A 15,610-nucleotide genomic window follows, 5' to 3' on the forward strand; every position below is an offset into this window, starting at 1 on the left:
GTGTTTGCTACTAGCTTATAGAAATATTAGCTACAGGTTGCTGAAGCTGAAAAATTTGCAGCAAGAGCAGGACTCGTGTGCCCGGGGGGGTACAGGCAGGCAGGCGAGCCTGGGCCCGGCCTTGGTGAGACGCAGAATCTGACCCCACTGATGACAACGGGAGGCTGGTGCCCCGCAGACGTGCTGGGGGAGGCAGCAGTGGTTGCTCGCGGGCTGCGGCCACCGACCCACTGCTTTTGTTTTGCCCAAAGGTACGACAGGACCAAGCTGTCGCTGAAGGAGGTCACGAATGTGCAGTACGTGTCATGCATGAACCCAACTGCAGGGAGTTTCACCATCAACCCACGTCTGCAGGTAAAGCTCTGCGCAATGCAGGCACATCGCTGGTTTTATTTTGGGGTGGATTATTTAAGCAGAGGCCAGAGGAGAACCCCGGGCAGATCCTGCTGTCATTTTATCAGTAGGAATGGCATGAATCTGTTGAGTGACTGTAACTCCTAATGGCAAAGGAGCAGACTTGCTCCCTTATTCCCTTGTTCATTTTTCCTCACATTCTGCTGCTCAGTCAGAGGGAGAATTCACAAGTTGCCAGCCAGCTTAACACCTGCTTTCAGGACAGTCTTCTGGTTCATGCAGACGGGTTTTGCCTTCATTTAGCTCCCATTTGCGTCTAGAATGTGAAGAGAACTTAAGCCTCAGGGCTTGAATTCTGGGAGCTGCGAGGCCTGATGTGGGTCACAGAGCTGGTTATTATCAGCTCTGAGGTTACTCACCCTTTCCTCCAAGCCACGAGGAGTGGCAGAGCCTGGTAGGAGGCTGTTCCCTGTGCCTGCAGATTAAAACCCCTGAGCAAGTCCTGTTGGCATCTGAGGGGGACAGCTGGCAGCCAGAGGGACCGGTGCCCTTCCCAGCTGTGTGGCGGGTGTTTGCCATGCCGTAGGACGACAAGCTTGGCAGCTTGTGAGCAGCGGTGGAGATATACCCCGAGAGACGGGTACCCATGCAAAAGCAGCCGTAACTCAGTGGGGTAGCTGCTGCAGGGGCAGGTCCTGCTCGTAGCCCTGCGGGGAAAGATCCTGCTCGTAGCCCTGCGGGGACATGTCCTGCTCGTAGCGCCACGGGGACAGGTCCTGCTTGTAGCACTGCCATTGGGGAGCCTGGATAACAGAGAGCAAAACTGATTCCCTCATGGAGAAACTTCATGTCAGGTGTCAGCCCAGGCCCTGGGTACTTTTTAACAAGGGACTCTGTTGTCTTAAAAAGAAGTGTCCCATGGCTGGAAATGGGCAACTCCTCTGTGTTTGCAAGTTCCAAATTGATAAAGGGGTCTTACGGCACATGGCATCTTCCAGGGTCCATTCCTAACAGAGACAGCGATTGGGCTGCATCAGAGGTCAGTGGGACCTTCAGAGCTCTTCAGCCTTTCAATGGACTGAACTTCCAGCATAGCAGCTGTAAAATGCAGTTGAAAATCCCTTGTTTAGTGACCAGAATGATGTCACTTGCCAACTGTCCTCTGCGGGGAAATTAGAAGAAGGAAATAACCTTTTTCAGGTGGTCTGCAAATCATAGAACCGTAGAGCATCCCAGGTTGGAAGGGACCTCAAAAGATCATCTGGTCCAACCTTTCATGGGAAAGGCAGCATAGATGAGATTATCTGGCACTGTGTCCAATCGCATCGAGTCCCCAAGAGCATTTTGCTTGAAAGGTGGTTGCCCGTCTCACTGATCTTTCCATGTCTTGTCTTCCTCAGCGTCACTTCTGCGTCTTCGCTCTCTCCATCCCTGGTCAGGGTGCCTTGTCCAGGATCTACAGCACAGTTTTAACGCAGCACCTGATGAGTGGGAATTTCTCAGGGGCTGTACAAAAATCAGCACAGCAGCTGATTGCCCTGGCCCTGGGACTGCATCAGAAAGTAGCTGTTACTTTCCTGCCAACGGCTATCAAGTTCCACTACGTTTTCAACCTGAGAGACTTCTCCAATATCTTCCAAGTAAGTGCAGTTGCTGTCTTGTTGCACTTGGAGCTTGTTCCTAGGACACAGGAGGCTGTGGACAGGTTCCCCTGATCCAGCTAGCCTTAGTGAGCAAAACAGAGTCTTTGGCCTAGCAGTGACACAGCATGTGTGTCCCCTGAGTAAAGGGGGTGACATCGGGCCATTCCCTAATTCTGACTGGCTTTGGATGGATTCCAGAGCCATCACTCATGGCCTTGAGGAATATCAGAAGCTTTCCAGCCTCCTGTGGTCAATGGGGAGAGATGAATAGCTCCAGAAGGAGGTGTAGGTTTTGGGTGGATTGAAATGCCCTCTGTAAAGGGACCAACTGAATGGAGCTTTGGGCTCCTGCCTTCAGCACTTAATTAAGTGACTGAGCTTCATTAACCTGTATCCAGGGAACTACAGGCCAGTCAGCCTGACCTCGGTACTGGGGAAGATTACGGAGCAGTTCATCTTGAGCGCGCTCACCAGGCAAGTGCAGGACAACCAGGGGACCAGTCAGCACGGCTTCATGAAAGGCAGGTCCTGCCTGACCAACCAGATCTCCCTCAATGACAGGGTGACCTGCCTGGTGGATGAGGGAAAGGCTGTAGATGTGTATACCTGGACTTTAGCAAAGCCTTTGACACTCTCCCACAGCAGGACTAGAGAAGCTGGCAGCTCATGGCTTGGACAGGTGCACTCTTTGCTGGGTGAAAAACTGGCTGGCTGGCCGAGCCCAGAGAGTTGTGGTGATCGGAGCTAAATCCAGTTGGCAGCCGGTCACGAGCCGGGTTCCCCAGGGGTCACTGTTGGGGACAGTCTTGTTTGATTTCTTTATCAATGATCTGGAGGAGGGGATCAGGTGCACCCTCAGTGAGTTTGCAGGTGACACCAAGCTGGGCGGGAGTGTCAATGTGCTCGAGGGCAGGAAGGCTCTGCAGAGGGACCTGGCCAGGCTGGATCGATGGGCCAAGGCCAGTTGTGTGAGGTTTAATAAGGCCAAGTGCCGGGTCCTGCCCTTGGGTCACACCAACCCCAGGCAACGCTCCAGGCCTGGGGCAGAGGGGCTGGAAAGTGCCCGGCGGAGAAGGCCCTGGGGGGGCTGGCTGACAGCCGGCTGGGCATGAGCCAGCAGTGCCCGGGTGGCCAAGGAGGCCACCAGCCCCCGGGCTTGTGTCAGCACTGGTGTGGCCAGCAGGAGCCGGGCAGGGATGGGGCCCCTGTGCTCGGCCCTGGGGAGGCCCCACCTCGAATGCTGGGCTCAGGTTTGGGCCCCTCGGGACAAGAAGGGCCTTGAGGGGCTGGAGCGTGTCCAGAGAAGGGCAGCGGGGCTGGGGCAGGGTCTGGAGCACAAGTGTGCTGGGGGGAGGCTGAGGGGGCTGGGGGGGTTTAGCCTGGAGAAGGGGAGGCTGAGGGGAGCCCTTCTCGCTCTCTGCAGCTGCCTGAGAGGGGCTGGAGTGAGGGGGGGGTTGGTCTCTTCTCCCAAGTCACCAGTGACAGGGCGAGAGGAACCGGCCCCAAGCTGCATCAGGGGAGGTTTAGGTTGGAGATTAGGAAAAATTTCTTTCCTGAAGGAGTGGTCAGGGATTGGCACAGGCTGCCCAGAGAGGTGGGGTAGTCACCATCCCGGGGGGGGTTCAAAAACCATGTAGTCGTGGCACTCTGGGACATGGTTTAGGAGACATGGTAGTGTTGGGTTGATGGTTGGAGTTGATGATCCTGGAGGTCTTTTCCAACCTTAATGATTCTGTGACTCTTCGTGAGTGTGATGGAGCTGGGTTTGTCTTTGTGAGCCTTAGTTCCACATGAGTAAATGTGGGCATTAATGGCACTGCTCCACCACACAGGGAAATTCCTTTATTGCACTGAAGCAGGTGGTGGATAGTTAGTGGGCTGCTGACCCTGGAGAAGGGAGAGCAGGAACTAGTTCAGCTGCTTTGCACAGAGCCAGTACAGCCTGTTGGCCTATACTGGCACATCCTTTTAGCTTCTTCATGGTCAGGTACCCCGCATGTGCATGAAGGATGGCATTTAAAGTGCTGATAAACAAATCAAAACCAGCTTTGACTTAGTTGCTGAATTACCACTGGAGCCAGTTTTGTACCAAGGGGAAGTCATTCAGCTTTAGAAATGTTTTCTTCCAACAGTGGAGATTTTTTTTTGCCAGAAATCACATGCTTTGAAGCAGTAGGTATTACTGCTCAAGGCACCTTTCAGAGTTTAAGGCTGATTAATAAAGTTTGAGAAAGTTCTCAGCAGCCAAATCAAGAGGTTTGAAATACCATAACCTGTTGTAAAACCTCAGTTTGTAATCTGTTCGTGTCCGTATTAATGTCTGTTTTATAATGTAGGTATTGAAAGTTCAGTGCCTTGTGGTCTGGTCCATCAGATGGGAGCTGAAGTAATGACAGCAATGGGAAATCCAAGAACAGGACCTTGGAAAAGTTAATAACTCCATTGTGTCAGGAAGGAATCAGACCTGTCACTTGTGCTCAGCTAAACATCAGCAGCCTTTGACGATAGATGTGGGTCATGTTAAATCCTGGCTTCTAGTTAATCTGTGCTTTGAAAGGCAGAAAGAGAGAAAAGAAGCATTTCAGTGGGAACCCTTAATTTGAACTGTAGCCTCCTTGGAAGGTTCTAAGGTTATGGGATATTAGAAAATATCCTGCCAGATCTGGATGCTGGGCCAGAGGGTATGAGAGGCAACAAGAGCTCAGACGGCTTTTTGTTTATCACATGGCTGCAGGAGTGGGGGCCTCTGGCTCCTTGGGCTCATAACGTTTGTTTAAACTGTGGTTCAATTTTTCTTGAAACCCTTCCTTGCCTTTTGCTATTCATTCTTGATTATTCCTTAGCTTAAATATCCTTCGGTTTTTGAGATCTCCTGATTTCCTCTTTAGCTCTGCTGAAACACAATTTTTTTCCTGAAATGGAGCGTGAAAGCAGCTCTGGACTCTGGCAATGAATTTCCGTGTTTGCATTTGTTACATCTTCATGTATTCATAATTTAGTTCAAGCTCTCTTGTCCAACCCCCTGCTCGAGCAGGCCCAACTTCCAAGTTAGGTCAGGCTGATCTGACAAGTTTCAAATGGTTCCAAGGCTGGCATTCCTGTAGCCTTCCTGGCCCTCGCTGCACTGCTAAATCCACTCTATGATGAAGTTTATATATTTTTATTTAAATAGAAATTTCCCTTGCTGCAATTAGTGTTTGTTGTCTCTTGTCTTTTTGCTACGCACCTCCAAAAAAAAAATATTGGTTTGTTCTTCTCTAAAACTCCCCATTAGGTAATTTTAGACAGCAGTAGGATTCCCCTTCCCATTTTCCCCAGGCTGAACAAAGCCGTTCCTCTCAGCCTTTCCTTGCATGTCCTGTGCTCCACCATTTTACAGTCTGGGTGGCCTCCATTGAACTTGCTCCTGTATGTCAATGTCTTTCTTCTACTGGCAGACCCAAAACTGGGTTGAGCCTCACACAGCTTTTCTCCAGCCTGTCAAGGTCCTTCCCTTTGGTGTAATAACCTCTCTGCTTGGTCAGCATCGTCCGCAGACCCACTGAGAGTGCACTGCTCGGGTCATGGAGGGAGGCGTTAAACAAGACTGCCGGGTACCAACCCCTGAGGAAGACTGCGGGTAGGTAGTTGGCTTCCAGTTAGAACTCTGACCCTTGTGGTCCAGCCAGTTCTCCGCCCATCAGGCAGTCCATCCATCTGGTCCATGTTCTTTTAAGATGCTTGATGGCATCAGGGAAAAGAATTTAAAAAAAAAAAAAAGAGGAAAACAAATCAAACCAAAACTCCCCCCACCCCCCTAAAAAAGCAGGGCCATCTGGGTTGGCAGGGCCTGTAAGATGATGGAGAATTGGTGGATATAAGACCTGTAGGTCGGTGCATAATGCCTTTTTCAAAGTCCTTTTAATCCCAGACAAACAATCAAACACTGAGTGCGTAATAGCTGCATATATAAAAGGCATTTGGGGATTGCTGTTCTACCAGCTATTCTGTAATTAGATCTGCAACCAACGATACCTGTTAAAGACATAAACCGTATGCAAATTGCAGCTGTGGAGGAGTCAGCCCCTGGGCTCGCTGCCTCTGTGCTGGGATACTGCTGGCTCGGCACAGGCCGTTAACAGTAGCTCCATTTGCAACCTGTCCAGTGGCTCTGGCGTTATCGCACCATCTTATATATCAGTGCTGTCCCTAAACATTTAAGTGTAGGGCCTTACAAGCCCAGCTTGATTCCCTTTGTCAAAACTTCCTGACAGCTCTTATGACGAGGAGTCCTGTGCTAATTGTCTCACTACAAAATACTCCCAGAACCTGCACCTTAATTGATTCAGCTAATAAAGAGTGAAGGAGTTTGGACCTGGTATGCATGCGAGTGTTGCGCAGAACAAGGAATACTGCTCCACAGCAAGTCAGCAGTGATTCTTTTCAGCAGGCAGATATGGGAGCTTATTGCTTTTGTTTGTCCTTCTGCACCCGCCGCCCACTGCAACGTGGCCTGAGCTGATCAGGCTGATGTCTGTGTTGCTTGGTGCGAGGGTACAGCCGAAGGTGACTCCAGAAGGTGTTCAAATGATGGCAAAACACCAGAGAGATTTGTCTAGACAAATAAAGGCATCGGTGAAACCAAAGGGAGAAAGAGCAGCCTATAAATCCAGGGGTTGAAGGCTCAACTGGCAGCAGTGGGCTGACTTTGTCAAGCGCTGTTCTTGTTTGCCCTGACTAATTGGAATGATTATCTCTGGGGATCTGAGCATCTTTAGTGGGATTCCTTTTTGCCTGGTTAGTCATACCCTTTCTCTCAGCAGAGGAAAACAGGCATTTCTGTGTGTAGTTCAAGTTCAGCTCATCCTCGTGGAAAAACGGAGAAGAGCTCAGTGAAACTGTGTTTCTGAAGCACCCCGTTGACTGGAGGAGAAAGGAGCCTGAGATGACTCTCCTGTTGTCAGATATCAGCCCTTTGCAGGTCTAAGGTGGGATTTGGCTCCAGATTAAGCTACTCAGATTCAGGTGTGTGAGGAAATCAAGGTTCATCCAAGGCTGGGGAGGGCAGAAGGCTGCCCAGCTCCCCCTGCCAGGGGCACAGGTGCGGTTTCACTCTGTTGCCCAAGTGTGGGTGTCTAGAGCTTTTTGAAACATGTCAGGACATCCCGCCTGGGCTCCAGCAGCTGTACAAGGACACAGGTGCCTTCCTGTGTTGTATTTACCTGCCCCGTGTGGGTGTCTTGTCTGAACTGCTTCAGCTGTGTTGCTTTCGAGGCTCCCTTGGCTGTAGAGTAGGTGTCCCCTAAGATGAACCATCTAGTTGTGTTGGCTTGGAAAGGTCATGGGAAATGGGAATCGGGCAGCGGCGCTGGGGCAGGGTCTGGAGCACAAGTGTGCTGGGGGGCGGCTGAGGGAGCTGGGGGGGTTTAGCCTGGAGAAGAGGAGGCTGAGGGGAGCCCTTCTCGCTCCCTGTAGCTGCCTGAGAGGGGCTGGAGTGAGGGGGGGGTTGGTGCCTTCTCCCAAGTCACCAGTGATGGGACGAGAGGAAACGGCCTCAAGCTGCATCAGGGCAGGTTTAGGGTGGATGTGAGGGAAAATGTCTTCCCTGCAAGAGCGGTCAGGCCTTGGCACAGGCTGCCCAGAGAGGTGGGGGAGTCACCGTCCCTGCGGGGGTTCAAATACCGTGTAGACGTGTCACTTCAGGGCATGGTTTAAGAGACATGGTAGAGTTGGGTTGATGGTTGGAGCTGATGATCCGAGAGGTCTTTTCCAACCTTAATGATTCTATGAAACCCCATATATTCCTACACAGCAATGATTTTATCCACTGTCCTCACTTGATTTTTGTCTCTGGACTTCCCCTTCAGCAGGACAACCCTAAATTCCTCAGCAGTGTACTCAGCAGTGCCACTGCTTCTCAGGCATCAGCTGGCTGAGAGCCATAAGGTGAAACTTTGGTTCAGGGTCTCACATAGATATAAGCCGGTCTCTCCTGTCTGGCACGGGGGTAATGTGTGTATGCCCACCATGGTGGGGCTGGCTCCCCAGAGGGGAACAAGAGCCTCTGGGGAGGTAGGGACTGGCAGAAGGGCTGTGGGTGAAGAAGGGGAACCAGGGGGAGAAGGAAGCCAGCCCTGGGTGTGGTTTCTCTGATGAACACAGGAACACATTCAGGTCACTGCTGGCTGGGAAACCCACTAGAGTCTGGATTGAAGGATGTTCGCCTCTGATTTTGAAAAAGAGTAACAGGAACCCTCAAAATCCATTATCATCTTTGCCTGCCTGGGCTCATGGGCTGGTTTTGAATGGTTAGAAAAGGCTCAGCAAGTACTGTAAAACCTGTCTGTAACACACAGCTTAAATCTGTTGTCACATATTGCTGGAAATGTTGAGGGTGAGGAGAGGCTGGAAACCACGGTCCAGGATGATGGGCAGGAGGGGGCTGGAGTAGGATTAGGCAAGATCTGCAGAAGCGGCAGCCCTGGTTCCTTGGCCTTGGCTTATATCACTGTTACTGATGTTATCGTTGCAGGGGCAAGGTCAGCCTTCAGCCCTTTATAACCTTTTGGGCTCATCTGAAGGTGTTGCCCGTTACTTTCCCTCTGTAGCAGGTCCTGTCTGTTGTTAAAGTCCAACACTACTTTGCCTTGCATTTCTGTGGCACCTTTTCGTGCCTCTGGGTCCCACCATGCACGGCAGAGTTAAATTGATTGGTATGCTCCAGGCAATTTACCCTTGATTAAAGAAGACAGGTCTCTGCAGTGACAGAGTTGTGGATTATGCTTTTTAAAAATATATTCCCTGCTGGCTCACACCAGAGCAAGCCCTGTTGATGTCTTTCTTTCCATCTGAAAGGGTTACCATGGTATTATGCTCTAAATTATATCTGTCATCTCTGTAAAATAATAATCATAGACTCAGCAGGGATGTATTTTGCTTTTTATTCCCATTTCTAACAAGATTTTCAAGTAGCATGTCACATTAAGGTCTGCAGCAGTTGAGGAGGAACGACCTCTCCCTCTTCCTGACAGCAAGATGATAGCAGTGGCTCCGGCATGCCTCGCTCCAGCTGAGCTTTGCCTCCACGCAGGCTTTAGCAGCCTGTAGACTTCCGTGGTCCTTTGCGTGGGGAGGGATTTTAATATTTACCCGTGACTGAACTTGCTAAAGAACCCTGCAAACCTGAGGCTTGCAAACACCAAAATGCACCTTGTGGACTGGCTGCAAGACTGGTGCAGGGTCAGCAGCTCCTTCGTTTTGTTCCTTGGTCTGGCGCAATTGGTTGGCATGACTTCGCCTTGGGCTTGGTTGGGATCTGGTTACCTGAGCCAGTCGGGTTTCAGTTTCCCCCTCCTTCTGTCTTCCCCTCTCTGCTGTTTCTCTTCCTTACAGCGGCTGGTTACGGACTGCTCCATCACACACAGCAGCCACAGCAGTATGCGGTGCCAACGGGGTGGCTGGAGCCCCTCGTTGATCCACCCTGATTAGCATGTTTTGAAATTGGTACAATATCTTTAACTAGCACTCTGTGTTCATGGCCCGAATGCTGTTAATAGTAATGCTGTGTTTGTCATTGCTTTCGTGTCATCGCTGTCCTCAAAGAGCTGAGGCCGCCCCAGTGGCCCCAAGAGCAACATCGGGAAAGAGGTGAGCAGGGTGCTTAGACCAACAGTGCAGGATGTCTGGAAAGAGGTCACTATGCTGCACAAGTTATTATTATTTTAAATGTTATTTCAACTGCAGAGAGAAGTAGTAATTTATTTTTCTTACTTTTTATGCCTGGGAGACTTTGTGCTCTGTCACCTCCTGCTCACCCCGTCTGTGGAAGCGTGCTCGCGCGCTCTTCACATTCACGTGTGCGCTTTCCCTCCCAGCCCGGCGGGCAGGGCAAGCTGTGCTGTGCGTCCTGGCGCTGCCCTCCCCTCCCTGGGCTGCCAGCAGCAGCACTAGCAGGCGGCCAGCCTGCCGCCAGGGAGCCTTGCAGGATGCAAAGCTTAAGGACCGGCAGTAATTATCACCTTAGCAAGCCTAGTGTCCAGAACTCGCATTGTGTTGCTTCAGACCCTGATTTCTGGACATGTGTTAGAGTTTTGCAGGTTTTGCCAGAATGGCTTGAATGTTTCTCGTGCTTTTTATTTTATTTTATTTTATTTTAAACCCAAACATTCAGCTTCCCACTACATGTAGGCCTTTTCTGTTTCTATCGCCTATCTATGTGCAATGTATTTCCATGTAAAGATGAAGCATGCATCTCCTCCACGCGTGCCCCTGAGAGCATGTTAGGGTGCAAAGAGAAAGAAAAATGTAACTGCCTCTCTCCACTGGACCGTCTGACTTTGAATATCTTCTCTGAAGAGCTGCTTTATTACCAGAACTCGTTCAGCTGTGTGTAGGACTTCTCAGTAGTGTGGGCAGGACCAGAGCTGTGCATCTCACTGTAGAGAAATGTGTGATCCTTTTATGTGGGAGTGGCTTTGGATTAAATCGAGAGCACCTGAACTCGTAGACGAAGCAAATGGTATTGCATGGGAGCCGGTCTTGCATGGAGGCTTCTGAGGTGTCGGGGGAAACCAATGCTCGTGCGGGGGGAACAACCCAAGAGTGCTGGCTGGAGCGTGTGGCTGTGCTGGGTGGTCTTTGGAGACCATTCCTGGTCAGAGGAGAGTGATAATGCAGTATTTGAGGTAACGCTGTGGGCCAGGACCCATTAATGGAGCCATGGTGGGAGTTGTCCTGCCCCAGACCAGGGCCGCTAATGGCCCGGATGTGCTGACGTTGTAAAGTGCAAGCTGACCGATCCTCATCACTGCAGAGCTCTGATGGGCAGCAGAAATGTCTCCTGGACGTCCCTCGGCACAGCTGTGGTGGGTGCAGAGCACGTGAGGCCCTGCTGGGAGGGGACACACTCCCTGGCAGGCTGACAGGGTCATGGGTGCTTGTCACTCTCCGCCTTTTCACGGAGATCGTGGGGACAAAACCAAGCGACTGGTGAGGTCAGGTCCTGCCTCGTCAGAGCTGTGACAGCCCGTCACTGCCGGCACGTTGATGCACGACGACAACGCGGCAGACAGGTCTAGCTGGGATGATTAGCATATTCCCCATTTCTGTGCCAAATACCCATCGTCTCAAGGGGGTCATTAAGCTGCTGAGGAGCCTGTCACTCAGAATCACCTGGTAATAAATCCTGACCTGATGAGTCTGGGCCGGAGGGTGGTGGTTCCCCCGCAGCCCGGCTCCACGCTCCTCGGCGGGGCAGTGGTGCTCCCCTCGCCCACGTTTACTGCCAATGTCGTGACATTTGATATAGCTGCCTAGAGAAGCCGTGGGGTGGTGGGGAGGGCTTCCTAACCAGCTCCGGGCCTTTCTGGTGAGGAGGGGAAGCTGAAATACAATATTTGGCTGAAATACAACCGAAGACTCAACAGCCAGATGGATAAAAGTTGCATTGACATGGCAAAGGGCAGGGGATTATCCATTTTCTGGAGGGATTTTTTTACGTGCTGGCACCACATCCATCACAGATGCAGGGACCCATGACCGTGCATCCTTTATGCATCCCGGCTGTGGACAATACGGCATCCCCTGGAAGCTCGGTCTCACACGTGGAGACTGTTGTGTTCGTGGTTGTGTTCATGGAAGAGCCCGGTAGCTCTGCTGAGAGGAGTGAGGAGGGTCAGGTTTGCAAAGTGTTCAGCTGTTAAGTTAATAAACTGACTACAGATTTGCGAAGCGTGGATTTGCTTTCCTCTGAGGTAGCCTTACCTGTGCTAGCACCGAGAACGCGACAACTTTTGTGGCTTGGGGTGTCTTTAAAGTGACTGAGTGATTGTTTTAATTTTTTTTTAAATCAGTTTAGGGCCTGATGGGTGCCACTTTTCTCTCTTCGAGTTGTCAGCTCTCTTCTCGCTGATTTTTTTTTTCTGAGATAAATAAAATAGCAATTTGGCAGCTGTAATGACAAATACGAAACACAAACGATTTGAGCCATGAGCCAGTGAGCTGAGAGGAACTGCTTTACATTACTTTTAATACATTTTATATTTTATGTATAAATAATTAGATGGTAGGAATAAAAGCTGTCTATTTAATTCATGCCATTGAAAACCCTGTGTGCCATTAATAGGCCTAGTTATAGGTGACACCTCTTTGAAATATAATTCTTCTATGCATTTTAATAGAGTTCATGGTAAACATACTGTGATAAGCAGACAGCAACTAGCATTTCCTGCGGGCAGAATGCACCTAATTAAAATTAATTGATTTAAAAAAAAAAATCATTGCCACTAAAATTTCCAAACTATTTTTTCTTCTTGACAAAGCACCCACGGTGTAGCGTGGGGGTGCAAAAAGCTGCACATCTCGGCTAGCGCCTGGCTCTGCGTGCTCTTTGCTGCTGGGATCAGGAGCACCAGCCCAGCTGGGCTGCGTCGGAGATGCTGTGTGCGGCATCGAAATGAGTGTAATGAATATAAACTGCTTTGGGAGATTGGGGGTGGCAAAGGGCACGTTCTCCAGGCGCTGTCGAGTAGGGGCTTATTCAGAAGCTCTGTTGCAGTTTGTTATAATAACTCTGCATTTAGTGATTCAGCCCCATTCTGGTGTGACAGCCTGGGTGCTGGGGGTGAGGTTAGTCTCTTAGGGTCAAGGTGGGGTTTTCTGACTGTCTCGGCTTTCCACAGGGCCTTCTATTCTCGACCCCTGAATGTGTGAAGCAACCCCAAGACCTAGTGAAGCTCTACCTGCACGAGTCAAACCGGGTGTACCGCGATAAGATGGTTGAAGAAAAGGATTATAGTACTTTTGATAAAATCCAGCTGGAGATGGTGAAAAAATTCTATGATGTAAGTGTTGAGGTTCATAACTGTGATAATAATGTACATGCTCACAGGAAAAAGGCTCCTTGGGAAAGCCAGGTTTGACCCAAGGTGTGCCCATCTCTTACTTGCCTGGAGGGCAATGCTCTTGGTGGGAGCCCAGGAGCAAAGTCTCTGTCATCCGTGTTCTGGACTGCCGGTGTTGCGATATGGGTAAATGCTGCCCTCCATAAGGCCACTGGGGAGAGGAGGTCTGGGCTCTGAGAATTAATTAAATTCCTTTAAGTGCTTTGAGTCTCAAGTGGCAAAAGCAGGAGAAGGGTCAGATCCCCGGTCGCGATGGAGCACAGTTAAATGCAGCGCAAACCCTTAGTGCTTTCCCTTTTTCCAAAATCCCTTTCAAACGAAATCCCCGGACCTGCTTTCCTTCAGGCTGGCATCACCCAGCAGTGCTGCCGTACGAGTCTCACAAGTATCACTGAAGCGACAGGCAGTGCAGGCAGCGCTTTTTCCTCCGCATACTTTCGTTGTCTGCGCAACAGCCTAATGTAATGGCTGTTGCTGCGGGGCTTTTCTTGTGGCCACATTCGCTGATGGTAATGAGTTTTTGTGGTTTGCAAGAAGTTGTCAGAGCAAAGGAAGTCAGTACTGGAGCTTTTTCCTTTCGCCCTCTTTCCGTCATCTCCCTCTTCCCCCTTTTCCAACATGCAGGTGCAACTAGAAGGACATAAAAACACATTTGCTGGAACGCCACACTTGGATGGCACAGAGCTGCGGTGTTTTTTCCTATCCTTGTTATATACATATATTTTTGTTTTTCTTTGACAGGACATTGAAGAAACTTTAGAGCAGACCAAGCGAATGAATGTTTATTGCCATTTTGCTAAAGGCATCGGTGAACCCAGCTATAGGCCGGTTCCAACCTGGGAGGAGTTGAACCAGATCCTTGTGGAGGCCTTGGACAGCTACAATGAGGTCAATGCTGCCATGAACCTGGTACTGTTTGAGGATGCCATGTGCCACATGTAAGGGGATTTTCTGGCTTTATGGTCTCATCATAGCATTTACCTGCGCAGGTTGCTTCCATGGAGATTCCTGGAGGATGTAGGTGTCTGTAGTTACAGCTGCTGGAGTGGAGGTGTGCAGGAGCTTCATCTGCCCGTGCGGCGTGTGCAGCACAAACACTGCACTGCTTCCCTACCTGGTGTCTGGGGGGCACTTCTGAAACAGCGAGGGTGCCGGGGGCTGTCAGACGGAGGGGTTGCGTGCTGGTGGTTAGCTTCAAGTCTGGTTGCTGTTACGATATCTTTGGCCCTCAATGCTCTGCATATGGCACGAACGTTTATGGTACATGACGATGTTCAAGTGCTTTGTTGTCTTCGCTTGACAGCCAGCTACAGACCTAGCTATACTGTGATTTCCCTAAATGCTTTCACAGCTGGTTTAGAGCCATCTTTCCACAGGTTCTTAGAGGGATTTTTGCATGTACATAAATGAGATTATATGCATTCAGGCTACTGGTTTAAATGGATTGAGGCGTTTAAACTGCTGTGATCCTTTGAAAATCCTGCTTGCGTTTAGATGCCTGGAGGTCCAGATGGATTCCCTTTGGAAACTGGACATGCGGGAGTGTATGAAAATAGTGAGCCTCCCGTTCATAGTTGTGAGGCTATTTACATCTCTGTGGTGTAGACAGCGAGGCGGACCCTCTGTTGGGAATCCTAGCAGAGACGGACTCATTTCTGGCTGCTGAAATGCAGATCTGGCCTTAGATCACTTCAGAAGATGGACCTGCCTTGTAAATCATTTTTAACTGATCTTGTATGAAAACATTTTGCCAAGAGGTGCAGATCTGTGACTCTAAGCTAGGAGGAAGCCGCTGTCCTGCTGCGCACCAGGGTGTGCGATTTCAGTTCTCGCTGGACCAGGCAGCCCAATGCAGTCAGTCTTATGCAATTTTAAAAAACATACAAAGTGCTACTCCTTTTAATGAGGTGTTTAACTGTTTCTGTTCTGAGAGCTCAACAACCAGTTACTTTTGCAGCGTGGTGTGCCGGCTGCGCTGGGGCGTGTTTTCCCTTACAGTATTTTTCACTCCTTTGTATTAATAAGCCACATGCAACCTGATGCCCACAGGTGCTTCTGCTTGCACTGCTTGCAGGAAGATGACAGTAATGTTAACCTTATGCTCCTTTTGCATGTTATATAAGTTGGGATTTGCGACAAAACCTGGTGCTACCCCTCCAGTTAATATTGTGAATAATCAGGAAAGGGAATTTTGAGTATTCAGCATGATTTTCATGGGAGCTGGGTGAATTCCACTCATTGCATTTGGAAATCGCATTTTGCTGACATACAGAACTTATTCCATCTCAAACAGCTTATGAGTGTCAGCTTGAATTTGCTGGAAATTTTCAGATCGGGAAAAAAACCCAAAAATTTAAAAAAAAGGGAAATGCTAAGGACTCAATTTATGTCGGGAAGTGGGAGATACCTGTGAGTCACCTCGTCATCCAGGGCTCGTCATGCACGTTCACAAAGCGCGCAGCCCCGGAGAGCACGCATTGTCATCTTTGGGGAGAGCTAGCCTGGAGAATTGACACCAGGGACACTGAAGGTCTCCATGCAAACTGGACTGCTTTTCTGGGTATAATTTCACGATCGGTGGAAGTCTGCGCATAGATCATAAGATGCTTGAGTTGTAATAAATCACTACAGTATTTCTCACAGTCTTATTTGAAAAATTAATTAGATTAGTCTAGGGAAATGCTGAGTTAAGTGAGCTGAATAAAGGCAACAATGTGAAGAGGGGAATGGTGC

At 49.8% G+C, this 15,610-nt stretch overlaps 1 protein-coding gene across 1 annotated transcript in view; it reads left to right on the plus strand.

Annotated features, from left to right (window-relative positions):
• The first annotated feature begins 1,757 nt into the window (after nt 1-1,757).
• The window catches only part of LOC142065228 (dynein axonemal heavy chain 9-like), a 144,640-nt gene continuing 130,787 nt past the window's right edge, over nt 1,758-15,610 (plus strand). The window contains exons 1-3 of the mRNA XM_075111178.1: nt 1,758-1,994; nt 12,656-12,817; nt 13,619-13,815. Coding sequence (XP_074967279.1) covers nt 1,839-1,994; nt 12,656-12,817; nt 13,619-13,815 — 515 coding nt within the window. The 5' untranslated portion in view covers nt 1,758-1,838. The remainder of the gene's footprint in view (nt 1,995-12,655; nt 12,818-13,618; nt 13,816-15,610) is intronic.

Source organism: Phalacrocorax aristotelis, chromosome 16 (genome assembly GCF_949628215.1).
Source record: "Phalacrocorax aristotelis chromosome 16, bGulAri2.1, whole genome shotgun sequence".
NCBI lineage: Eukaryota > Metazoa > Chordata > Aves > Suliformes > Phalacrocoracidae > Phalacrocorax > Phalacrocorax aristotelis.